General features: G+C 43.1%; 2 protein-coding genes across 9 annotated transcripts in view; both read left to right on the top strand.

Moving 5' to 3' along the window:
• DDC (dopa decarboxylase) overlaps positions 1 to 6,085 on the top strand; it is an 80,337-nt gene extending 74,252 nt beyond the window's left edge. For 3 of the 5 annotated variants that reach the window (XM_052788092.1, XM_052788093.1, XM_052788091.1), the window contains exon 14: positions 1,195 to 5,651. In XM_052788092.1, coding sequence (XP_052644052.1) covers positions 1,195 to 1,410 — 216 coding nt within the window. In that variant the 3' untranslated portion in view covers positions 1,411 to 5,651. Of the gene's footprint in view, positions 1 to 1,194; positions 5,652 to 6,007 lie in introns of those variants that run through there. The other 2 variants (XM_052788094.1, XR_008235296.1) reach the window with 2 other exon arrangements.
• A 126-nt stretch (positions 6,086 to 6,211) lies between these two features.
• The window catches only part of FIGNL1 (fidgetin like 1), a 43,379-nt gene continuing 23,884 nt past the window's right edge, over positions 6,212 to 25,706 (top strand). For 2 of the 4 annotated variants that reach the window (XR_008235295.1, XR_008235294.1), the window contains exons 1-2: positions 7,024 to 7,171; positions 9,606 to 12,079. Coding sequence is in view for 2 of the 4 variants with exons in the window: in XM_052788068.1 (XP_052644028.1) it covers positions 9,614 to 11,689 (2,076 nt within the window). In the remaining 2 variants the exon portion in view is untranslated. Of the gene's footprint in view, positions 6,288 to 7,023; positions 7,172 to 9,605; positions 18,654 to 25,706 lie in introns of those variants that run through there. The other 2 variants (XM_052788068.1, XM_052788067.1) reach the window with 2 other exon arrangements.

Genomic DNA, 25,706 nt, shown 5'->3' with positions numbered 1-25,706 from the left:
TGGTATATCCTAAGCTATGATGGCAAACTGCCCAGTGATACTGAAGCCATCTCTGGGTCTGCTGGTATAAAAGTTAGACGGACGGGTTCCTTTAATTTGGATAACAAAGACTGTTAAAGATCCGCAGCTAGCACTTCATCATGTGTTGCTAAATCGGAAAAAAATCCCAAGATTTCTGGGATCCCTTCTTTCATTGTTTTCATTTAAAGCAATTTAGTACTGTTTTTGAAAATCCGATGGCATCTTTTGTTTTATTCTCAAATGCTGATGGACATGAAGAGGAAAACCATTGATTCACCATTAGCTGAACCTGCAAAAGAACCAGTACTCCTCCATGCAGTCCTATTTCTTTTGAGATTTGGTATTAAGAGTGCACAGCTGCTCCAAGGGAAATCCTCACATTCCTTATTTGAGCACAAGGAGAATGAAGTACACTAGAAGGAGATAGAATTCAATACTGCATGCATGTAGAGTCCCTCTCACTTTCTGCAAGACATTTAACATTTATATCTTTGTTTCCCAGAATGCAGAAGAGTGTTTACTTCCAGTGAGAGGGTCAGTTTACCATGTTTCTAAAATCCTCCCCCTCCCCCAAACCACTCTGTAGCATTCTGTGATGGACACTTCCTATAGAACTTGAGGCAAACACTTTTTTAGGGTTTCTACTGATAGTGTGAAGGTTAACTTATGCCAGGGATACATTACCTTAACTATTTCTTAATTAAGGGTAAGATTTCCGTCTTCATATTCAAAAGACTCTCACAGCAGCCATGCTTAAGTGAAGACTGGAAGGTTTGTTTTACAAATGTTAGTATAGTTCATTGCAAAACTTCCTCCCACATTTGTTTGATTACATCTAAGAAAAGTGTAACAAAATGGATGCAATAATGAATGCTTTTACATGAAGCTACATAGCTCACAACCTTAGGTCACAAACAAGCAGTCAGCCATCACAAATGCCCCAGTGTGAACACTGCTTCTAAACCCCAGTTAATCCATAAATCTCTTTGTGGCTGAAAAATTATCTCTTGCGCTGTCATCTTTTTGTAATCCTTTGATGGCAAAGCACTGAGAGATGAGAAAGTGGCTGCGTGTTACTGGTACTACTTGTGCTTGGCTGCTTGGTGGGATTTACATATTCCAAACTTGCTTCTGAAATTCATCACTGTATCTGTTGAATTACAATGATTTCAGGGCTCAAATGAACTAAATAAGGCACTTCTTAAAAGCATAAATGAGGCCAAGAAGATTCATCTGGTCCCATGCCACCTGCGAGAGAAGTTTGTGCTACGTTTTGCTATTTGTTCCCGCACAGTGGAATCCACCCACATCAAGTTTGCCTGGCAGCACATCTCACAGCTGGCAACTGATCTTCTGAAAACATGGGAGCAAAACCACCACCAGCAGTAACAGCAGTGAAGTAGCAGTGGGGAGGAGGTAATTAACTGGCTTTCTCTCTGTTGCCAAGTTTTATTTTAGGGGCAGGTGGGAAAGTCAAATTATGAGGGAAAAAAATACAAAACCTGTTGTTATATAGCCCAGCTGCAGTAGCAAAATCCTTGCCAGCAAGTTGTGTTGTAACCTTAGTCATTCCTTCTCTGTACTGTAGTTTCATCTTGCCTGTTTCCAGGATGCACATAGCCATGGGGACTCGAACTGTCATTTCTTACCAGTTTGTAATCAAGAGCATTTATTGAACCAGGCAGTGGAAATGGAAGGGTTAGTGCTCCCTCCATTGTCCCCATTAACCGCTAGCACACCCACTCCTTTCTTCACAGATGAAACTGTGAGGTGTTATAACCAATTAATTTAACATTACTATGACTTCAGAAAGTATCCAAGTTGGGAGAAGTTCAGTAACCTGGTTATAACACTGTTCAGGTCCTATCTAAACAGCCACGCACAAACGTTGTCATGATTTGGGGCACTATCATGTCATGACACGCTTGCTGCAATAATTTTGTAAATGAAGTTAGGACTTCAAGACTTCCTTCATTACCTAGCCAGATCAGGGGGGAGTGAGCACTAAATGAATGCTAACGGTCCTTATGGCAGGTTCTCTACTTTCTCTTAAAGGGTTTGCTTTTAAAACAGCCATTTTGTCAAATCTCAGCAAATGGGTTATGCTGGCTATTGGGTTTCACTTTGATCATTCAGAATGAGGCCTCTTAAAAGCTCCTTCTTAAGACTTTTGTCAAAAGCCATGTGCTACCTGGTATTCTATATTTTTAACCAAGTTATAAGCAGTGGTGACTTGAAAATAATCTGTAAGCTATGTTCTGTGGAATAGAGTTGTGATTTCTTTTTATGGCTACCATTCTTCTTACTTCATTGTGTGATAAATCTTTGACAAAATGTGCTAAGAAATGTGATGGCAAAAATGTTACTCTTCATTTCTCAAATTAGCTAACGAGATAACATATTACAATAAAAATAGAAATTAAGAGAACTACTCCCCAAAATATGCTGTGGTGCCCCCATTAGTGGTTTTCTTCCATTAACAGTGACACATGGAACATGAAAATATTGGAAAACAATTAACCTTAAGAGAAAGTCAAATAATGTGTACTTGACACAAGCCATTGATATGTCATCCTGTTGAATGCAGGTACAGTAAAGAGGTGAAATGAAAGTCAGAAACAATAGCTGACTTTAATAAGTACTTCTGCCATTTTAAAAACATAAATTCCAGACAGTTATTTCTATGTAAATAAGAACAAAATAAAGAGCTACTCCAGGAAAAATAATCTGTAGGATTCATTTCTACATTTGCATTTGTTTTAATCTTTTCCTTTTACTGCTCATATTAACTTCTAAAGCATCTTGAACAGCTTGCACAATTATTCAGCTTTCTTCCTCCATCCCTTGCAAGTATAATTCCTACATTTGGGAAGTTGCAAGTAGACCATGAAACATGCACCGGGACAGTTAATTTGGCATGCAGTCTGCTCCTACCTACCATCTTTCCAGAAGGGATTAAAGAAGTTGACTATGGACCAGGTGGATTTTTCTGGTGATTCTGGTGATTCCTTACACCTCACTGCTGTGGTGCAAACTGGGGAAGGATTAGTATGAATGTGTGTGCAAGTGCTACATAAGAGGTGTGCATGAATCCTGACGCTTAGGAAGAACTGACCAAGCTCTGCGTTTCCAGCAGGTCGAGCTATGCGACTAGGGGAGGCGATGGCATACCGCCCTTCTGTAAGGCTAGCCAGGAGCTATGTTATCCACCCAGATGGAAAAGCTGATTACTATTTCTTGAAGGAATTGGTTTCACAGGTAACAGATGAAGCAAGGGGTGACAAATTAATCTGGGAAAAACAAGTAAAACTCGAGCAGGTGACTGAGCCATTCCACAAGATACTATTCTCAGCCACAGTATCAGAAATTTTGATAGCATCATTCTCTTTAGCAGAACCAATGTGAAATTAAGGTTTTCTGTAGTAGCACAATGCAATAGATTGGTAGACTGAAGAGCACGGAAAATGCTGGCAGTTGTTTCCTTTCTCTGTTGTTAGTTTTTTTAAAACATTATTCAGTTTTCATGACTTGGGAAACAGTGTTCATCCATAGCACATATGGTCCACACTGATACCATTTTACAACTTTTACATTATGAAAACACTAGAAGCTAGGAGCCAGAGAAGAATTACACCGTCTCTGTGAGACCAGTATTTTGTATGTGAAATATATAACCAGGTCTGTCCAGGAAAAAAAAAGAGATCAGATTCTGATCAAAGCTATCGTAAGAGTAAATCCAGGATAATTCCACTGAAATGAAATGGAGTTGCTTTGGGCTTATGTGACTATAATTGAAACTAAAATCTAACTAATAAGTATTGGAAAAGAAATGCATAAAGTAAGGCAACACCAGACTGAATATAAGCGGATTTTGGTGGAAATCCTCTCCATGGAAACCAGAGCAGAGGTGGATGATGCATGCCTGTGTGAGCCTCAGAACTGCTGTAGAACAGGGACGCGGGCAGGATGCACATCCAAACCCAGGAGAGGTGAAATGTTCCCAACAGCCCAGGATTAGACATAGGTCCCTCTAGACATTCGTGGGAAAATGTTGCCAAAACTGACATTCAATTAAACATTTTTCAGCGTGGGTATCAGTTTTAGAAAAGACTGTTGTCCAGATACTGAAACTCCTTTTGGCAAAGAATTTAGGATAAGGGTTAATTTAAAATATTATAAATGCAGTAGAACTGTTAATTTATTTTTGTTTTTAAAGAACTGATGTAAGCAAATCTTCTAATAAACAGCAGTGCCAAGACCCATGGAATTACATTTCCCCATGGCCAGCCCAATACAGAAATCTGAAGTTCACAGTTCTAGTTTTTCTGAAATTCTGGGATGATTTGAATATGTAATTGGTGAGGGCCGCTGTCATGGTTTAACTGCAGCCAGCAACTAAGCACCACGCAGCTGCTCACTCACTTCCCCCCCACCCAGTGGGAAAAAAAGTAAAACTCGTGAGTTGAGATAAGAACAGTTTAATAGAACAGAAAAGAAGAAACTAATAATGATAACACCACTAATAAAATGACAATAATAATAGAAGGATTGGAATATACAAAACAAGCGATGCACAATGCATTGCTCACCACCTGCCGACCTGTGCCCAGTGAGTTCCTGAGCAGCAATTCCCCCCAGGCCAACTGCCCCCAGTTTATATACTGGGCTTGACATCACATGGTGTGGAATACCCCTTTGGCCAGTTTGGGTCACTGCCCTGGCTGTGTCCCCTCCCAACTCCTTGTGCCCCTCCAGCCTTCTCGCTGGCTGGGCATGAGAAGCTGAAAAATCCTTGACTTGGTATAAGCACTACTTAGCAACAACTGAACACATCAGTGTGTTATCAACGTTCTTCTCATACTGAATCCAAAACATAGCACTATACCAGCTACTAGGAAGACAATTAGCTCTATCCCAGCTGACACCAAGATATTGGTATTTTAGTATTCAGTCTCTCATACCCTCTTTTCCCCATGTGATAATTCCTTTGTAGACTATTAATGTTAGGTCATCTGAAAACGGAATCTGGGCTATGTAATCAACTCAAGAACAAGAGTGTTTAACATTTTGAAAGAAGAACCTAACTGCTGTTTCTGTTCTGTAGCTTTGCAACATAGCTGTAAGTGAAAAATACTGTATGAATAGTTAACATGTGAACCTGGATTTATTGTGCCTTGTGTGCAAAAGTTAATGCAGTCTGTGCCAATTAATACTGTTTGATGTTAAAAATAATTACCAAATCTCAGAATTGTACTTTAGTAGAATATCCACATCTCAAGGGAGACAGTGCGGCTACTAGAGAAGGAGGGAAAAAAGTAACTTTTCAGCAACCATATGTTTTTTTTTTTTAAATAGTAGAGTGCTAGTACAATGCTTACATTCTTAGTAATAATGACAGATTATGAATATATTTATTACTGATGGGGAAATATTGAAAAGATAATGTATTTATAAAAGTATTGTTAATATATTATACTCTGAACTGCATTATAATTATTAAATTTCTAATTTTCTCTTGCCTTTACATGTAAGATTCTGCTCATGCTGGTTGTTTTTTTGTTGTTGATGTCTCCTGTAAGGATACCATATTTGATGAGTAGTACCCACATTGCAGTTGCCTTACAACAGCAGTCTAAACCCTGAGACGTGTAAACTTGAATTGCTCAAAGATGGGAGCAAATGAGAAATACAACTGAGAACCATGAATCTGAGAAGACCAGGGTGGTGGAGGCAGATTAAATACCCACCAATGGATGGTATGTCCATAGCATATGTAGAGTCTGTATGACCTTAATGGAAAGATAATCAGATGTTTAATGCTTTTTTATTGTAATTTGTGAGCTGTCAAGTTCCTTTAAAATCTGTATCCAAAGCCTACTAAACAGACACGTAGGTTTTAATTGGCGGCATTAATAAATGGAAACAAAACTATGACTATTGTCTGTCTTTGCTCTTAACCAAGCTTTTCCCATTTTATTCATGCCAGATGCGCTGTAAGGGGTCCAGCTTCCCCACTCGGGTCATGTCAGTGCCCTGATTTTCACCATCCGTGACTTGTTCTCAATGTGTTCTTCGAACAAATTACTTTTCAAATGAGAGTTCCCACGGGAAGTTTCCTCCCCAGCAACACGAGTCTGAAGAATACGGGGCCGTAACCAGGGTTGATGCCGACCCTTCCGTAACGTTCCGCGTGGTCCTGCAGCTGGATCTACCGCAGGAGCCAGCCGCCCGGCTTCAGCTGTGGTTTGCAGCTCAGGCGCCGTCAGGTAGGAGAAGGCAGTGGCCTGCTCCGTTAAGCCCTGCGTGGCTGCAGCCCGCGCTCCCGAGGGGAGCTCGCATCCGCACAACCCACGGGAAATCGGGCGAGCACGCCTTGGGGGAAATTCGATAGCAGCAAGCGTTACAGAGGATAAACATTAGCCCAAGTTTGTCTTAGGCGATGGCTCGCATAGTAGCACAGTTTAACGTGCTGCCTGCACTGCTGGTGTAACAAAAACCCGACGGTAACTGCAAGAAGTGTTTCTCACAGGAAATTAAACGTTCACCCACGCAGAAGTGACTGTGTGTTAATACCAGAGGTGTGACTGCAGCATAGCGTGCTAATTTGCATCTAGATCGGTGCGCTAATTTGAGGGTGGGTCGGCCTGATCCAGCTAGGGCCTCCGCGACCAGGTTCAGTTCGCGGGATACGTCCACCCGGGCCACCGTCTTTTGCCCTGCGAGGCACCGTGTTACTCCCCAGGCAGTCCGGCCGCTGCTGCCGGGACCTTTCTCAGAGTTTTTCTCCCTAAAAGGCCCGTCCAGCAGCAGGCCCGCCGCCCGCCGAGCCCGCCTGGGCCGAGGGCGGTCGCTGAGGCGAGGGGCGGCGCCTCCGCCCCGCCCTTCCCGAGGCACGGACCCCGCGTCTATTGGAGGGCGCGCGCCTCCGGCGCAGCCAATAGGGAGCGGGCAAGGCCCCGCGTGCAGGCCTCGCTCCGCCCGCCCTCTGGCTCCCCGCCCCTCCCGGAGCCCCCGGAGCCCCCGTTCCAACTCGGCCCGCCCTCCCGATCTCGGATTGGCTGCACCTCCCGGCGCCCTGTTATCCGATTGGCGGGGCCCGGGGCAGAGCGGGCGCGGGATCCGCTGAGGCGGCTGGCGGCGGCCGTGGCCGGTGGGTGCGGGTGCGCGCGGGGCGGGGGGCGGGATTGGGGCGGCCGCCGTGGCCCCGGCCGTTGGGGGGCGGTTGGCGACCGTTGGCGACCGTTGCGCCCCCTCCCCTCGCGCGTGAGGGCCCTCGCTGCGCTCCCGCGGCTGAGCCCGCCCGGCCCGGCCCGGCCCGGCCTGGCCCAGGCCGAGGTGGCGGGGCGAAGGCCTCAGGGGAGCCCTCGGGGCTCCGGTCTCGGTTTCCCCGGCCCCGGTGTGGCGAGGGGCGAGGGGCCGGGGGGGGGGGGGGGGGGCGCTGGCCTGCGCGAAGCTGGTGCCAGCGCGGGCCCCCGAGCTGAACCGATGTCCGCCACACCTGGGAACGGTTTATGGCCGCCCGCGCAGGCGTTTGTTTTCCTCTTGGCGAGAAACAGTAAGACTACGAGGACAACCTGTAGTGAACGAGGATAGGGAGAGGATTTGGTCGTAGGAGACACTTAAGAAGAAAAAATCAAACCGAAATTTTAAACTAGCTGCCGCTGCTCGCTTGTTATGACCTTCCCTCTGCGCTGTGAGGATGGTTACTGCGTCTTTAGGAAGTGGTGGCGAACTTGAGATTTTGTATTCTGAATGATGTCAATCTATGGACACATCTCATGGGAGCAAACGCCTGCTACTAAACATCTTCTGAACCTAGCTTTTATGCTTCGTAAGATGTTTTTGATTCAACAGCTAAAAAAAAGTGATATGCACAGTGACAGTTATTCAGTGTATTGTTTAGTAGTTGCGTAGAGAAATAAAAGGCTGTGGCCTTATATCTCCTCTTTGCCTGTCACTCAGCTGCAGATGGATTGTGGTGGGAATTTGCACCTCATTCGGTAGGCAAAAGTTAGACTTCTCACAGTCCAAAAGTTGACAGTAATTTGTCAGAGGAAGTCTTATTTTTGTGTTGTTTTTTTGTTATTTTTTTTTAATTGGCTTCCTGTGTAAAGGCACTGAATTTGCAGGTAAAATTTACTTTTCTAAACAGTTCTACAAAGTTGGGCTGAAGTCCAAAAAAATCCAAACCAAAATAACTTATCTCCTTATTGTTTATTATGTGTAACCCCTCCTGCCATAATCATACTGTGCTCTCTGTTGTCTAACACTGATGCAAGACTTCTTGAAAGTAAATAGAGAGGACACCCCCCATCCCGGAATCTTTCAGCTCTGTCTCCCCAGTCTTGTATGTACATTACACCTGCACCGTAATTGCACTCATACGTAGTCTGCAGCTGAATCGGAAGAAGATTGCAAGTTGGCTTGTACCCTGTTGGAAGGGGTGCAGAATATATGGATGTCTGCTTTTTAACTATTTTCTGGCTGGACCATCCCTGTACATATTGAAGTTAAAAAAGAAGAAATTAGAATTTGATGTATTTTGGTCATATCGTATATTAGACATATGTCCCTTATGGACAGATGAAAAGATTGGGATTACTGTGTGTTAAGAGCTTTCTCCAAACCCTGTTGAGACAGTGGTAGGTTTCTCATAATTTTGCTTGTGCCTGTGTCTCTTCTGAAATAATGAATTCTTGATGTTACCAGAAATATCTCTGCATATGGTACCTTGCAGAGAAAGACTTCTTTGAAAATGCATCGTAAACATGAGCATATCTTTTCATGTCTAGCAAAATGCTCCTTCCTAGCCAAATGTCATCTTTCCTATTTAAAAAAATCACTGAAGGAATTTAAATTCTGCTTTCTTAGGCTGAGAAACAAGCATTGCTTTAAACACCCAAGAGCTTTGTTTCTCTAAAAGGGGGACCTTTTAGTATGTTCTAAATGGAATAAATAGTTTTGAACATTTGCTATGAATCTGTAAATATTTTCTTAATCTGAAAGTTTACTACACTCAGGCTTATTCGTTCCACTTTTACCTCCCCTCAGGGACTTTGCACATAGTTTTATTTATTAGCTTCATTGTTTCATTTTTATTGCCATCACTGTAAGAAATGTCATCATTCTGACAGTGATGTATAATCTGTCCTCCTCTGCACTGTGCTGTATTCTGTCAAATAAGAGTGAAAGCACTGGTGATTTCATTTAACAAGGCCAATTTTTGTTTGGCCATCTGTTACCATTCTTTGCAGTCTACTTACCTCCCCAGGAGACCTCTGGTTAGAAGCAAACTCTCTCTCTTTTTTTTTTTTTTTTTTTTTTGTCATCTTCTTTTCTTTCTTTGAACAAGGAAGAAAAGAGAACCTCAGTTTAAATGGCTTTACACGACAAGGCTGGTTGCTTTTTGAAAATGGTAAAGTGTCCAGACGGGCTAAGTAACTTACAAGACCTACTGCGCTATTTTTCTCAATTTAAAATACTGTATGTTTTCATGTATATGTATTTACAAAAAGGGGAAAGCAGCCAAAGCAAATAGCTGTGGAATGCATTTTATAACAGCAGGTATTTTATGTATGTTTCAGTTTCGGTGATGGAAACCCCCACTCACAGCACCGTGCACCTGAGCGACTGGCAGAAAAGTTACTTCGCTATTACCTCTGGCACCTGCACACCTGCACAGAAGGCAGATGAATACCGTGCCAAAATCCTGCATATTCAGTATGCATGGGCAAACTCCGAGATCTCTCAGGTCTGTGCTGCCAACCTGTTTAAAAAATATGCAGAGAAATACTCTGCAATTATTGACTCTGACAACATAGAGACTGGCTTGAATAACTATGCTGAAAACATTTTGACTTTGGCAAAGTGTCAGCAAAATGACAGTGACAAGTGGCAATCTGCCTTGACAACAGATACTGTATTTGAATTAAAGTGTGTGCAAGAGAGGATGCAGGCTGGCAAAAATTTCCAAAGATCTCAGATGGCACCGACAGATGCCTGTGTACTAGCTGGTAAAGGGGTCAGTGCCTCTGCTGCTCCAGGTCTTCCTAAACTCGGTATCTTCAGCAGTGCCAGAGAGACTGAGCTCTGTGCTGGCTCAGCAAAATGTGCAAGTCGGGGACCAGAGCTCCTTGAGCATCCTTCATCTTCAAAGTCTCTTCAAAGCAGCGTGCCTCTTGTGACCAAAGCTTTGGATACACTTCCTGCCTCTTCAGCCTCCTTAAATGAACAGGTTCCTACAGGTTTCCAGGCAACTCCTCTATTTGCAAGTAAAGAAATGGCAAGTAGTAGTTCTCTGAAAATGTCGGGTAACTGTCGCGATGGACAAAATTTGTCTCTTTCTGATCAGTCAGCTGCACCTGCATGGTCCACAAGTTCTGGAAAAAGAAAAGCATTTTATGGTCTGGCTGATGAAGGCAGCACAGTGATTCCTAGCCTTGCCCCATGCCAGGCTTCCATTAGTACAGAAACCAGTAGTTTTTCAGGGTATAGAAACAGAAATGAAGAGAGCGGTGTTCCTGGTTTTAGAACTGCAAAAGAACAGCTGTGGGTGGATCAGCAAAGGAAATCTCAAAACCTACCCCAGCGTGCACCGGTCTCGTCATATGGAGGTGTAAAAAAATCACTGGGTGCAGGCAGATCTCGGGGTCCATTTGGCAAATTTGTTCCTCCAGTTCCAAAACAAGACGGAAACGAAAATGGAGGAGCACAGTGTAAGCCTCGTGCAAGAGGACCAACAGATCCATCGCTGCCTGTAGATGAACGACTGAAAAACATAGAACCAAAAATGGTTGAACTCATTATGCACGAGATCATGGACCATGGGCCTCCTGTCAACTGGGATGACATTGCCGGAGTTGAATTTGCTAAAGCTACTATAAAAGAAATAGTAGTCTGGCCTATGCTGAGGCCAGACATCTTCACTGGGTTACGTGGTCCTCCTAAAGGAATTCTTCTCTTTGGCCCCCCTGGGACTGGCAAGACTCTTATAGGCAAGTGCATCGCATGCCAGTCTGGAGCAACTTTTTTTAGCATCAGTGCCTCTTCTCTGACTTCCAAATGGGTAGGCGAGGGGGAAAAGATGGTCCGTGCGCTGTTCACTGTGGCGCGATGTCAACAGCCAGCAGTGATTTTCATTGATGAAATTGATTCTCTGTTGTCTCAGCGTGGAGATGGGGAGCACGAGTCGTCAAGAAGGATAAAAACTGAATTTCTGGTCCAGTTAGATGGGGCAACAACCTCCTCTGAAGATCGTATTCTAGTGGTTGGAGCAACAAATCGACCCCAAGAAATCGATGAAGCTGCCCGAAGGAGACTAGTGAAGAGACTGTACATTCCTCTTCCAGAAGCCTCAGCTAGGAAGCAGATTGTCACCCGTCTAATGTCAAAGGAGCACTGCTCCCTAAATGAAGAGGAAATCGAACTCATAGTTAAGAAATCGAGTGGATTTTCAGGGGCAGACATGACACAGCTCTGTCGAGAAGCTTCTCTGGGCCCTATCCGCAGTCTTCAGTCCACAGACATTGCAACCATCATGCCAGACCAAGTACGGCCTATTGCTTTCCTGGACTTCGAGAGTGCCTTCAGAACCGTGCGGCCCAGCGTCTCCTCGAAGGACCTAGAGCTGTATGAAACCTGGAACCAGACATTTGGCTGCGGTAGATAATTGCATCCTAACTGTTCCGCAGAAATATTTCTTTAGCACCATTAAACCCACGATAATTTAGAGTGTCTGCACTTCTTTTTGTTTCTGTCTTTGAAATAAATCTTCTTACGTTATGCCAGCAGATGTCTAGGCCCTGGCCTGAGGTTTCGCCATCTGAAAAGACCATGAGAAACTGCTGGTCACGATACAAGAAACTGCTGAACACAAGCAACGGAGTGAGAAGCTGACAAAAATGACAGATAGCTGCTGTGAAAGGTGGACGAATTTCACTGATGTTTAAGGGGAAGATGGTCAAACCTCACATGTAATTGAAGGGAGTATTGGGGGCAATCTCGCAAGGCCCACTGCTGTCCTGTGTCAGTAATGCCATGCAAGGCTGAGCGGACCCAGGTAATGTTATCAGAAATACCAATTTTAGGTAGGGATGTAGCAAAACTGGGACCGATGGGGAAAAGTAGTTAGGGGTGCATTGTTTGGGAGGAAACAGGAGCGGAGGAAGGGAAGGGCCAAGGTGGATGTGGGAAGAACATAAATGGAAAAATAGAAGTGGGGGTAAAAGGGAATGGTCTCGTGTAAGCAGTGCTCTGGTCTGAGCATCCGATTAAATACTTTTACTGATGATTTTCTGCTTGACCTTGCTTTCTGTGCTGCATCTGCGTGTGTGGATGTGTGTTACAGGAGGACTGGGCACCTGCAACTGGAGAAGAGGCCATGGGTCATGGGGGCTCTCGGGTCTGAGGGCCAGCCGTGGGCTAGCCAGTGTGTTTATAACCAGATGCTGTAGGGATCCCGGTGGGCGTGCAAACTTCACTAACAAAACTCGCTAGCAAACTTCAAGCTGGACTAGCTGGCAAGTAGGAGGAAAAAAACCAGCATCTGGAAAGAGCCCAGATGTAAGCCAGTGGCAGGGTAAGGGGGCTCAGGGTCTGGGCCTGGATATTAGATGAACTTAAATCCCGTGGCAGTGTTTGAAGGCTCCATGAGCGCGGTGTCCTTGTGCAGCTGGAGCGTGCGGGGGCCTGCGTGCGTCGCTGGTGAGCTTCAGTCCAGTGCGGCTGGAGATTAGGGACAAGATTGGGGCTGTGTTGTTGGGTTTATGTCAGCACATTTGCTCTGTGTGTGCTGGTAAAGGCTCTGCTCACTCTGTCCTCGTCTGTGTGTGTGTGTTTGTGTGTATCTGCTGGTTTGGATTAGGGACTTAGCCTCGCTCCTGGCTGGACCTGCAAGCAAAAACAGCAGCAGCTGCATCTGTCAAACTAAGATGGGAGAAGCCTTAGTCTCAGAGAGCACCCCATTGGGCTCTCGTGGCCAGGAGGGAGAAATCCCATGTTCCAAAATCGGCTGGGTTCCACTACTTCTTAAAAAATCTCCATGCAACAATGCTAAAGTTCCTAGCTAGCTTGTATTTGGTGTTCTTACCTAAGGTCTGAAAGAAGTGCACAGCCTTTTCTTCACATAACCTGTCCTCGCCCACTGGCTGGAGAGAGCTGCCCCTGAATGGAAAAGAAGAGCTTTCCTTTGGATTCTTTCGTTGGTGTGGCAGAGCTGGCTGCTGTGGTGTCCATGCTTCATTTTCTGTTTCTGTAAAGCACTTTTTCTCCTATTGGGGAAAACGCAGAGCTTAAAAGCTGGTCTTACTTAGGTTTTCTAAAAATGGATAAATGCTCTTTAGCTAGCATTTTTTTAAAGCCATTTGGGAACTACAGGGACTCTGAGGCGATAGTGAACCTTGAATTCAGAATGATTTGGAAGGCTTGGCATTTCTTAGAGCTCATCCTGATTTAAACATAAAAAAGTCAGTTCTATTCTTGGCTTATGTTTTTTGTAAAGTCTGGTATGTATTAGACATTGTTTTGCAGAGATGTAAAAAATCAGGTATGCGAATTTATCTTAATTTCTGAAATAGTGAAAGTAGAATAATTAGATTATTTTGTAAGAATAAATGTGTGGTGTGGTCCAAACTGATTGACTTTTGTGCCACTTGGGTAAAGATTATGAGATTAAATCTGCTCTTACAAGTTTAGTATTGGAGAGCTATAAACATGTACTAGGTAAGATTTTTGCTCTCTCCAAACATCTCTCCAACTGTAATGAAAACGTGTTCTTTAAAATTTTTTCTCAGGCAAGTGAATGAAAAGCACAGAGAATTTTAATTGTTTAGTAAAACCTAAGGGTTCTTCCAAGGGTAATAAAACCCTTATGTATGATTAAATAATAGCCTTATTTATGCTGGGAATTATTCTGGTATGCTATGTGAGCATACTGTGCTCATCTATGTATCTGAATATTCATATTTTAATGGAAATGGCTTTACTGAAAGGACCAGTGAGAATGCACATGATGATAGAGAATAAAACGCCTCCTAAGATGACAAGGACTGGGAGAGGAATGCTGTGCCGCTGTATTTGTCTCCTGCAAAGTGGAACTTGGGAGAGATAAAAAGTAGAGACACAGCACCAGGCAGGAGTATCCGTTACTCATTACTTGAATTACACGAACATGCTTTTGTTTTAGAAAACACATGGAAACAGTGAAAGGGAACACTAGGTAAAGCTTATTCTTTTTCTTTTTTAGTAATGATGCAGGTAATATGACTATCTCTTCCGCCATCTAGCAATATTCAGGCTTTGCTGCAGGACTCACAAGTCATCAGGACTTCCAATACTAACCCAATACGTATTTCATAACCCGCTCTTAACAGTGCCACCAAACGAGATTAGATCACCGGTAACATAATTTCACAAAATAGAGAAAATTGCACAAAAGTAGGGCATGATTGTAATTTAAGGGAAATGGTGCAGATAAATCCACTTTAATGGTTCTGTTTAGTGTATGCATAAACCTATGTACTTCATTATTTATTCTTTTTGGCTGGCTGAACTTTGTAAGAAGAAATACAGGACTGTCCTCTGGTTTTGTGGTTCAGTCACATTTGGTGCACAATCTCTTAGTTTCTCTTAAATAAAGGTAAATAATTGCAGTCCTGGAAAAGTGAGGTCTTATTAATAATCAAGACAATTCAGACTCTTCATTTTCTCAGTGCATCTTGTATTTGAGTTAGCTAAACTGTCTTAGAGCAGTATGAAATCCCCAGATGAATTTTCATTTATAGAAAACTGTGGCAACACAAGTAGGTAAAAAGCTGATGAAGCAGCAGCAATGATCATCATCTGCTAATGGCAAGTGGATGAAAACCAGACTGGACTCTTAAGAGCATCATTAAGATTGTGTGTTGAAATAAGGCAATTTCTGTTTTTCTTATAGAAATTATGGAACTACTCCCAAGCCAACATGCAATTGGAAAAAAACCCACCAAAAAACCAAACAAAACCCCACTTTTCCCATTAAAGTTATAATTTTGGTGGCAGTGAGGGATTGGTCTTGGTGAGCACTGACGTTTACTAAGATTTAGAAGATGCTTTGAACGGTAGATATACAAACGCTTGCGCTTGTCTTCAAACGCATGACTGGGTATTCCTTTGAAATTTAAATGAAAGGTTGGGCTTGGGAGAGTTTTGAAGGAAGGCTCACGAGTAGTTTTCTTACCTAATGAGATACTCTGGTAGGTTAACCCTGGCTCACAGCCAGGTGCCTACCCAGCCCCTCACTTGCTCCCCTTCCTCAGTGGGACGGGGGGGGAGAAAATAGGATGAGGGAGCTTGTGGGCCGAGTTAAAGGCAGGGAGATCGCTCACCGGTTACCATTGTGGGCAAAAGTGACTCAGCTTGGGGAATTTTAACTTATTGACAACTAAAATAGATTTGGGTAGTGAGAAGCAAAAAAAGACAAACGTTGAAACGCCGCCTTTCCTCCTTGCTGTCCCAGACTCAACTTCGCTCCCCGCTCTCCTGCCCTACCGCCGCAGGGCACGGGGGTGGGAGGTTGCGGTCAGTACGTAGCAGTTTCTCGCTGCAGCTCCTTCCCCCTGGTGTTTTCCTCTGCTCTGGCGTGGGCGCTCCGTGGACCACAGTTTCTTCAGGAGTATCCATCTGCTCCAGCATGGGCTGTCTGACGCGCTGCAGTGTGGGTATCTGCTCCAGCGTGGGTCCGTTGTAACCAGCCGTGTCCCGCACGGGGCAGCCCTTGGCCTCTTCCCACAGGAGCCTAAGAGTGCCTCTCCACTGGAGTTGAGTTAGTTTGTAGGCTTCATGGGTAGGGTGGCATCTTGTGTTCTGTCGTACTTCTGAACATACCACGCTTTCCTTTGGCTACCGGTCTATGCAGCATAATCAGACATCCAAGCTAGAAATACAGCTGGGCTGTTCTCAGGCTTTTCCCCACAGCCATGTCAGACAAGCTTCCAGGAGCCGAGGCTTTCCTTAAATTGTGCCAATGATAGAAAATTCCAGTTTCAGATTAGCTTGCCTGCTTTTGGAACTGAATACTTCAATCCGAAATTTTCACTGGGCTTTGTAAGGTGGAAACACCTGGGCACGTGAAACTAAATGAGGGGTCTGCTAATGCATTGCTTTGAAAGACCATCTAGAATGGCTGTGTATTTACAGTCAGGGAAAAAAAAAAAGTAATGCTGGCTTTTTTTTTTTTTTTAGAATTAGATCACAAAATTCCAGGCAGTGGCTTGTGAAAATTCCTACCCCCTTCTTATAGGTTTTGAGTTCTGTACTGTGGATTAAAATGTAATCGAGAGATGAAATTGCCTAGGCTTCTGCTTTTAAATTTAGAGTAGCTTCTATGGTTTCTTTACTCTATTTACTTGTATTAGTAAAACTGTCTTTTGATAACTTTTTACCTACAGCAAGAGGAAAGGATGTCTCTGTCAGTTGGGATGGTCCTTCCACCTAAACCTGTTACACAGAATCATTTTGATTAATAGGCCTCACCAGTTAGAAATATCACTCAGTGGTAGTGAAGACCTACAAGTCTGTGTTCTCCTTTTCCAAATAAGTAATTTTATTTTGTGCCAGTTACAACTAGTGACTGCTTATCCCTGCAGATCGGATGTAACCAATGAAATTTCTTACAAGAGTTGTCATGAAATAGCTTGTGCTCATATACTTCATTCAATATTCTGAAGAAGGAGAACTTTGGCCTTCATTATTATTTCACCTATAGATTTTTTTTTTCCAAATATGGAAAGAAAAATAAGAAGAGGTGTGAGATACTGACATAGGGAGCTTGAATGCTCTTGATATATTGTATTTCTTGCATACCAATTATTTGCACTATAAAATGGATGTAGATTGTTATAGCAAAGGATATAGCCATGTAAGTAGAATTATAGAGACTCCTGATTTTTCTTAAATTATGGAGAATTTTTTTTCCAGAGAGGGCATGGACTCTGGAAGCTGGTTTCTGCAAGCTATTCTGGTGCCAGCTACCACTAGAAAAAAGGGAGAAAATTCAAAAAGAATCAACAGAGAAAATTGAAAGGTGGTGTGGGGATATTGATTACATGTAAAGATGCAAATAAACATGTATACTTTGAAGTTATTTCAGCAATGATAATAATTTTTTCAATATCTGTTGATGGCTTAATGTTATATAAAAGCATACATTTAGCAGTGATGGCATAAAAGTAGAAAAAAGAAAAAAATCCACTTTCAAGAAGGTCACAGAAATTCTGGGCTGGTATAGCTAAACTGGAGAGAAGGAAGAGGTAGAAAATATGCTTGTAGTGACAAAGGAGGAGGTAATAGGTAATTTGTTCCCAGGGTCTGTGATTAGTCTGTTATTTTCTGAACATCCCTTGTGATTTTTTTCACTGATTTTAATGATAAATTTAAAAGGTTTCACCCTGCTTAATGGGGTGCCTTACAGTCATATGACAGTGAGTCTTATAGTTGACTGAAAAAAATTAAATGTGCTAATTAAAACATTGTGATACCAGAAGTTGCTCCAAAACCAGAAGTTTCGCACCAAAGAAATGCAAGAGAACTCAAGATCAAATTTTCAGAAACTTTTGCTGTCGTCTGCTAAAAATATATACTAACGCTCTGTCTGTAAATGTCTCAGAAGGCAGGAACTTGAGCATGCTGGGGACTGCTCCATTGTAGTTTCATTCATGAAAACTATTTCTTGTGTGCTTTTACAAATAGTTATGGTAGTACAACTCCCCAAATAGTTATGACAGTACAACCCCCTCCTCTAGTGACGCCAGAGTAGGGATAATTTATGCCAGGGAGTGTTACCGTTTATCTGTATAACCCAATCCCCATAAAAATTTATAGCTTTGAAAGAGTCTTATTGCCATTACAGCAGTGGAAAAGGAGTACCGCCTTATTCATGTCGCTATAGAGGGATATAGCCGTTGTCTGCAGGTGACTCCTCGTCATCCACAGGCTGGGGATGTCCTTCCCACAGCGCTGTCAGCAGGAAAAATTGCGCGATGGGATACGTGAGCCAGCTGAGCTCAAATGCTTTTGCTAGACATCTGCATTTAGGACAGAGTTAGCAAGACTAAAGGGTGCCTGGCTCAGTCTATCCTATATAAGGTTTAGAAATTTATGGAGAAAAAATTATCCGCAACAAATCCGCTCCACTTCTAGTAACAGCAGTCTTTTCAAGGGACAGTAACACCTCTGTTAGTGTTGACTCGATCTTTTTTACAGCCTGCCACCAGATGGAGATCTTTTCCCAAAGAAGTCCACCCAATTTCTTAAGGAAAGTCCAAGGGTAGTCAAAGTTAGTTTCCTTGTTTTGTCACTTAAAATCATCCAGTATTAATGACTTGTAACTGGCATTTTATTAAGCATTATTGTGGATTCGTTGGGTGGACTTTGTTTTTCAAGAAGATTTTTTTGGAGGGAGCTGTGAAAACCAGCCTGACATCTCTAGAGCTCCCTATTTAACAAAGATAGGATTTTTAAAGATTAATTTTACCTTGGGTCTCAGGCTGTAACATTACACTGGGGTTGGGAAACGAGGTGAAAATCCTGATACAGGGCATTTGTGTTGAAACCTATCCTCGATCTTAGGAATTTTAATAGCAGAGTCAATGAGCAGATATGAGCAGATATGAGCAGATATGAGCAGATTCTCCTGACCCACCTGACAGAAGTCCTAGAAGGTAGAACTCCTATGTGCTGGGTAATTAGCTAACTTCCTGGGTTATCCCTCTGCTAATGTTTGACTGAGTTCTCTGGGCAGCATGAGGCATGTCCATCTGTGGTCAGTATTGTAGGCAGTTTTCATTTTTTCAGTAAAACTGTCTTTTGATAACTTTTCAAAGTGGTTTCTTCAAACCCCTCGACAGATTTCTCCAGAGAAAGAATTCTCCAGAGCTGCTAAAGACTTCAGCCCCTTGAGCACGTTTCAAGTGAAAATAGCTGATGCCATCCGTGATCTTTGATCAAGTATATTAAAAACCCATATATATTTAGAAATAGGTGGCTAATACTGCTCTATCTTCCTGAGTCCTACAGTTTCTCACTTCCCTGCTTTGTGGGTCAGATGCTTTGCAGCCAATTTACATCAATTCCTGGCACTGTTTTTAAAGGAAGCAAGGGGGAACAGCTCAAAGTCTCACTTTCTGCCAACAACAGGAAGCGTACGCTCTTTGAGTCAGGCAGCTTGTTTCAGCCATGCCTTTTGTTGAACCAACAAATTGCTGGACTACAGATTCGGTCTTCAACACGGTAGCGCCGCTCGACAAATCCCTGGAAAGGCAACGGCACAGAGCGGCGGCACGGACGGTTGGGGGGAAAGCCGTGTGCCACTGCAATTCCCTTTTCGAAGGGAGCGTTCGCTTTAAAGACCAATCGTCTGAGGGAAGAGGGAGGAAATGGTGATAGCATCTCTCTCTTTTTCTGTCCCATGAGTCTGAACATGCTGCTACCGAAATCTTGCTAGGGGTGACAGCTGGAGGACTCCCCTGTTGGGATCTGGGATGATGCCATGTAGCATAGCTGTCCTGCCTATTGAATGGAGAGAGGTGCACTCTTGGATTCTGTACTTAATTTTTGTGTCTAAAGCAGGCTAAGGTACTCTGTGGGGTCTGGGAATTTGTTATGTAGTTTTCCAAGACTTCCGTAAGTCAGTCCAAACCCCCTATTTTATTTTTTCTTGATACATAGTTAAAATTGAAACTAATATGAGGCTACCTTAAAAAAAAAAAGTGTAAATCCCTTCTGTGAAATATGCATCTTTGCAGGAGCTGTTTCCAGGCCCACTTTTTGTATGCTGGTTGTACACGGCATTCGTACTATTCCTTTTTTTTTTTTTTCTTTCTTACCACTGCAATAAAACTTTTTAGAAAGCTAACTGCAAAAGCCAGGGTTTTTTACATCTACCTTCATTCCTCCCAGTGTTTTCTTGATGCAGAGGCAGGCTTAGTCTAAAGAAGCCAAGACTGAGCAAGGTGCAATTTTCTGAAGAAATTATTTTTCATATTTTGCTGCCCCCAAACACTTTTTTATATTGTGTAAATTTACTTTCCCTTCTCCACTGCCACCAAACCTCTTTGTGTTTGTTTCTTCTAGGTATTTCCTTTCCCACTACATGCTTGCAAACTTGCTAAGGCGCGCTGTGGGGCTGCGTACGCCCCTCGTGAGGAAAAGGGGTGTCTCGGGGTGCCTGGAGAACGCCCCTGAGGCGGTTGTCTGATGGCTAAGGGCCAGGGCCGGGGTGCTGCCTGCTTTCCCCCGGCAGAGTCCCGTGCCCTTGCTGCAGCTCGGACGCTCGAGGAGCTGATGGGCTTCAGTGGGGTGCGTCGCAGGCTGGAGAAGGGCTCCGACTGACGCGCTGTCGGATGCAGTCGCGGTGGGAGAGCTTAGAAAGCAAAGACCCTGCTAGCCTACCTGGGGCAAAGCACTGATTCTGCTTCTCCAGAGGAGAAGCGCCAAGGCTGACCTCAGAAAACACTGAGCGAGATGGGCTGTTTAACTTCCCGCGTTGGCATGGCGTGGGACAGTGAAGGGACTTGGCCCTCCATGCCCGCACGCCTTGTGGAGAGGCTCTGCTGAGAGCTGCGGAATGGCACCATCCTCCCTCTTCTCACTGCCCCGGCACCTTTACCGTGCTTTATATTAGTGCAGTCTAGGGGTTGAGAAAAAGTAAGGTACTGGTATAATCATAATATTCATAATATAAAATTATGGAAGCGGCCAGAGGCTTAGTAGCAAAAGTGCCCAGCATAGTAAGATGTGGAAAGGACGGGTTTTTGAGTTGAGTATTTCTCTAATTGCAAAGGAAATTAGGCAAGCAGTTTATGTAGGAGAAGCAGAACCAAAAGGAAAGCTCTTAGCTTTCCCCCTCTGCACATACTGTTTCTCCAGAGAAGCTGTGGTGATCCTGCAAAATTTGACAAGGAGGGTGTAACAAGTCCTTCCCTATTTTCTGGAAATCCCACCCTCTTTCCACAGCTTATCTGAAGTTTCTATTTTGCACGTTGGTATTTGTGCAAAGTTTCCAGTGAGCCTTCTGTTTTCTGTTGTAAATTAGCCTGCTAACTAAAGTTTCTCTTTCTTTGGAGCATAATATTTTCATGTGGCTATTGCCCTGTTGGTTTTTTGTTTGTTTTATTATTTTTCCTGAGGTAGTTGGGAGGGTAAATAGGCAGATTTTGCATTGTGGTTTTAAGGCTTAGAAAAGCATCCCAATTTGTTAAATCAGTTGGTTACCATAAAACTGTTATTTGAACCGCTCATTATGTGTCCACAGGAAAACTGAGAGAGGGCCCTCAGTGCCGTACATCAGACTGAGAGCCCCTCTCCCAAAATTGTTTTCCTTTTTATCTGTGCATCATTTAAAGACATTTGTAAGGCAAAAGCTGTCTAACTTCAACAACTGATCATGGAAAGGATTATGTATCTTTGTATGTTTGGTCAAAATATTCTGTAAATTTAGGTAACATAAGATGTTTTCTCACACACACACACACACACACACACACACTTTGATGGAGTCTAAAGCCTGCATTCTTAGACCTGTGGCCTTTTTACAGCTCTTTGGAGTTAGTGCAAGGGTCTGCAAATATGGATTCTTGAGTTTACTACCCACTGAAGAGGAAGCCTAGTCTGTGGCTGGAAAATAAGCAAGTATTAGAAGACCTGGCTACTAATCCTGATTTTGTCAAAAACTTGTTGCATGATCTTGCGTAAGGAATTTAGGCTTTTTTTTGTGCTACTATTTCCCTTTCAGGGGAGGGGGAAGGATGTAATGGTTTCACAGTAGTGCTGCTGTTTACCAGCATTTCAGAAACTGTATCTTCAATTTTGGAAACTATAGAATAAATTTAAAGATAATATGACAAAATGATATTCCTTTTTGGTTCAGAGTAATTTCCATTTATTGTAATCTTACACGCCCCTCCCCCCCAAATCAACAGAGCTACACACCTCCTCTGTTTGAAACAAAAACGGGTATTCTCCAGAACAGTGTGTCTCCAGAGACTAGGATATTAAGAGAAGAGAAATTTTTTTAACATTAATGACAACATGAAAGGAATTGTTAAAAAGGATTTACACTATGTAATTCTCTGCTTTGTCAGGTATTGAAGAAAAAAAGGAAGTATGAATGTATAGTGAGAACACCTGCATTGGCTGTCTGGATTTGGCGGGGGGGGGGGGAAGTTGCTAAAATCCAAACAAAAAACAGTTTTAGTTCACAAATTGATTTTAGATTTAAGGATAATCAAGAGAAGAGGCTGACTCCTCCATAGTATAAAAGGCATGCAACTATTAAGAATGGTAGATTTTTTTTTTTTCCCCCTGAAATGCACTGGTTTTGGCTTTTCTTAATTTTGTGGTAATAACCCTTATGGTAGAGAGTAATTTCTTCACTGCTGAATTCGACGTGTTAATTTTTCCACCCAATCTTCTACCACCCTTCATTTCCCTTCTGGTCTTCCTATCACTTCTGGTACATTTGCCCCTACCTTCAATGACCAAATTATGATTCAGCTCTCAAGAACTATTTAACAAAACTCAGGCAGATGCCTATAGTCTCCTCCTCCTGGTTTGGGCTTTGGAATTTTGTTGAAAATGCTTAATTTTAGACTTCTTACTCCATTAATATGTGCATTTCATTGTCTTCCTACAAACCAGTCTAGCTTTTCTTCTTGTGTATTTGTAGTCTTTCTGCTGATCAGGATCCAATCTTTGTTTAATGGACAGTTAAATGCAATGTTGTTGTGACTTGGGGAGAAGCAGCATGCGGTACGTGCATGAACTGCAGGGTCTGTTAGTACTGTGTGTTCTTCAGCACCTTGATTATTTTCACTTATTCAGGTTTACCCTGGTTACTGCAGTAGAAATTCTCCTATCAGGGGCTCTCAAAATATCAGCATTAGACCTTATAAAACTGTTCTGTGTCTCAGCCAGCTTACATTTACAAAGGGATAGCGAGACAGATGTTTCCAAAGCGGAAGTAATCATTCTAATTTGTACCAATATTTAATGAGTCTAAAAAACCCCCTACATACATGTGTAAGTGTATTAAGTGAATTTCCCATGTGCATTTGCTAGACTATGCAAATAAAATACTATATATATTATTAGTCTAGAACTAAGTGACTGGATGCAATGCAAAAATAAAGAGTTTGTGAATGTTTCAGAGTAGGACTTTTGAGGTGGGGAGGTAAATCACATATGTACTGTGCTAAAAAAAAAAAAGTAAAATTCATATAACGATGCTTCTGCTAGTGCCTGCAAATATATATTTTCAGCAAGTATTTACTCCCTCTTGTTTTTCTCCAACACAATGGAGAAATGAGCCTATATTCTCTCCCATGGCTACACACAGGAATCTCCCTAAGACAATAAAGGTACTTTTTTGTACACTACAACTATCAGTGAAACAAAACCAGAGTGTTTGAATCCAGATTTGAACCTGCCTTAATGTTAAGAGCTCTTTGGATCTCTGTTTTAATTTATATGATGTGTTAAGGCTGCAGTGTATTTAGTCCTTGTCAGTGCAACAGGAACACTATAAAGTAAAAGCTGTAGTCAAATAGGCATTACTACATCCTTTGAAACAAAATAGGGAGGAGTAGAAAAAAAGAAACCCCTCCTTACTTGCACATCATATCTACGTGTTAAACTGCCCCCTCAATACTCATGTTATTTTCCCAGGTTTTTGGTAAGGTTTTTTGTACAGCGCTGGCAGGTGCAAAGGCTCTGACAGTGCAGTTGGAGGCCGCCCGCTCCTGCTCCCGCTCCCGCTCCCGCTCCGCCGGGGCAGCGGGGCGAGACGCTGAGCTCAGCTGGGGCTCTCGGCTCTGCTCTTGGTAGGAAGGAGCTTACGAAGGGCGTTAGCCTGGGCTTGCGGCGTACCCATAGCCACGCTTTATGAACTTTGGTGCATGCGAATAGGGGCAGTTAGCTCAGGCTCGGTTTTGCTGGTTGTTCATAGGATGGCATGAATTTTACGAACTTTAAATTGAAAATCAGAGCCTGCTGAAATTAGTCACTAAAATTTCAACTGACTGAACAGAGATCAGGGGGTTGGCCCCAAAAGCTTCAGCAGAGACTGGCCAAGTCCTGCCCGCCTGCACCATAGGTTTCCCTAGAAGATAGCTGAGAGCAACCTCAGGCAAGCAGTAGGTTCAAAATTAAAATTTAATCTTGTTGAACATTGAGTGGGAAACAAGAAGTGAAAACTGTCAACTGTGCCCAGATCCATTCAGATCACTTCTAGGGACAGTTTTGATACCAAATTATCCTTGTTATGCAAATTTCCTCACCAACCGGCTGGTTCCCAGTTATGCATGGGGAGAAGCAGTGGCCACATCTGCTTCCCGTTTTGCCGTTTCAGAGACGAGCCATCTGTTTGGCCTCATCCCGAACAGCCTGCTCGGTGCTGATTAACTTCCTCACCCTGCCAGCCCCAGGCTCACTGTCTGCTGCAAGGTGTAGATTTTTTTTTTCTTTTTTTTTTTTTTTTCTTCTCTAACTGCTTATAAACCAGAACCTTCACTTCTCTCCCAAGGGACAGGAAGGCGTTGGTTTGTGTGATTTGCAGCCGCCACCAGCGGCAGCAACAGCAGCAGCTGCCCTCTATCACTCACATGTTTCATATGTGTGGTCGGGACAGATAAAACCGGGAATTGTTCCGGGTCCTGGGACAGGCTTTCAAGCAGTAAGACCTTACCTTATATGAAAAAAAAAAAAAAAAAAATCAATAAAATGCTGTAATGCTAAATGCAGCAAAAGTCTCACTGCAGTTAACAGAGACCTGTTTGTTTAGCAAGAGCGGGGTTTCAGCCACGCTCGCTGCATCCTTTTTTTGTTTAAATGTGATGAACTCCTGCCATCTGAAGCCTGGCTTTGGATTTCTCACTCCCGTCTATCCCATTTTCAGTGAAACTCTGCAAATTTTTGGCCTTCCTGTTGTCTGAATACCCATCTTCTGGAAATTATGGCAGGATTTCAGAAATGCTGCATATCTGCAGCTGCCAGTGACTTTAATGAAGATTGCATCTTCAGCAGCCCCAAAAACTCCAAGTCTGTGTAGCCAAAAAAAAAAGATGCATCAAAAACTAAAATTGAGAAACTGGGATAATGGACCTCCTGTTAAGATTAAGACTTCTGTTGCCTTCCACAGGCCAGGTCTGAGGGATTTTTGTCTTTCATGTTGCATTCGGACCAGAATTTGTTCTCACGCACCATTTTCCTTCCAGACAAGAAGTTGACTGTGTTTCATGATGGTGGACACAACCTGGCTGGGAAGGATGCCTTGGAGCTCTGACCCACAAGACAGGCAGGAACAGTTTTTTCAGAAATGAAATGTTTTGGTTTTCCAGTTGCAACATTTTCAGCTTTCAAATTGTCACTGCTGCTGCTGCAACTTGAAGCTTTCGGTGAAAGCTTCTCCTTTATCTGTGACCATCTCACAAGCTGACAAAACCAGTGCAATATCCTCAGTGTATTGGCAAAGTCAGGAGCATTTCTAACCCCTTTTCCCCAAATAAGATGTTGAGTGATCCCCCCACCCCGAAAAAAATAGGAAATTGTTACATTACAGATCTGCGTGATCCAGGTCTGGCTCCGAGTTCTCATTTTGATATCTACTAAAAGAATCTTGGTGTTTTAGTGTATTTCTTGATTTCAAAGACTGACTA

This window comes from Harpia harpyja, chromosome 5 (genome assembly GCF_026419915.1).
Source record: "Harpia harpyja isolate bHarHar1 chromosome 5, bHarHar1 primary haplotype, whole genome shotgun sequence".
Taxonomy (NCBI): Eukaryota; Metazoa; Chordata; class Aves; order Accipitriformes; family Accipitridae; genus Harpia; species Harpia harpyja.
Note: the sequence above shows the minus strand (reverse complement) of the source record. Positions and strands in the feature narration are given on the sequence as shown.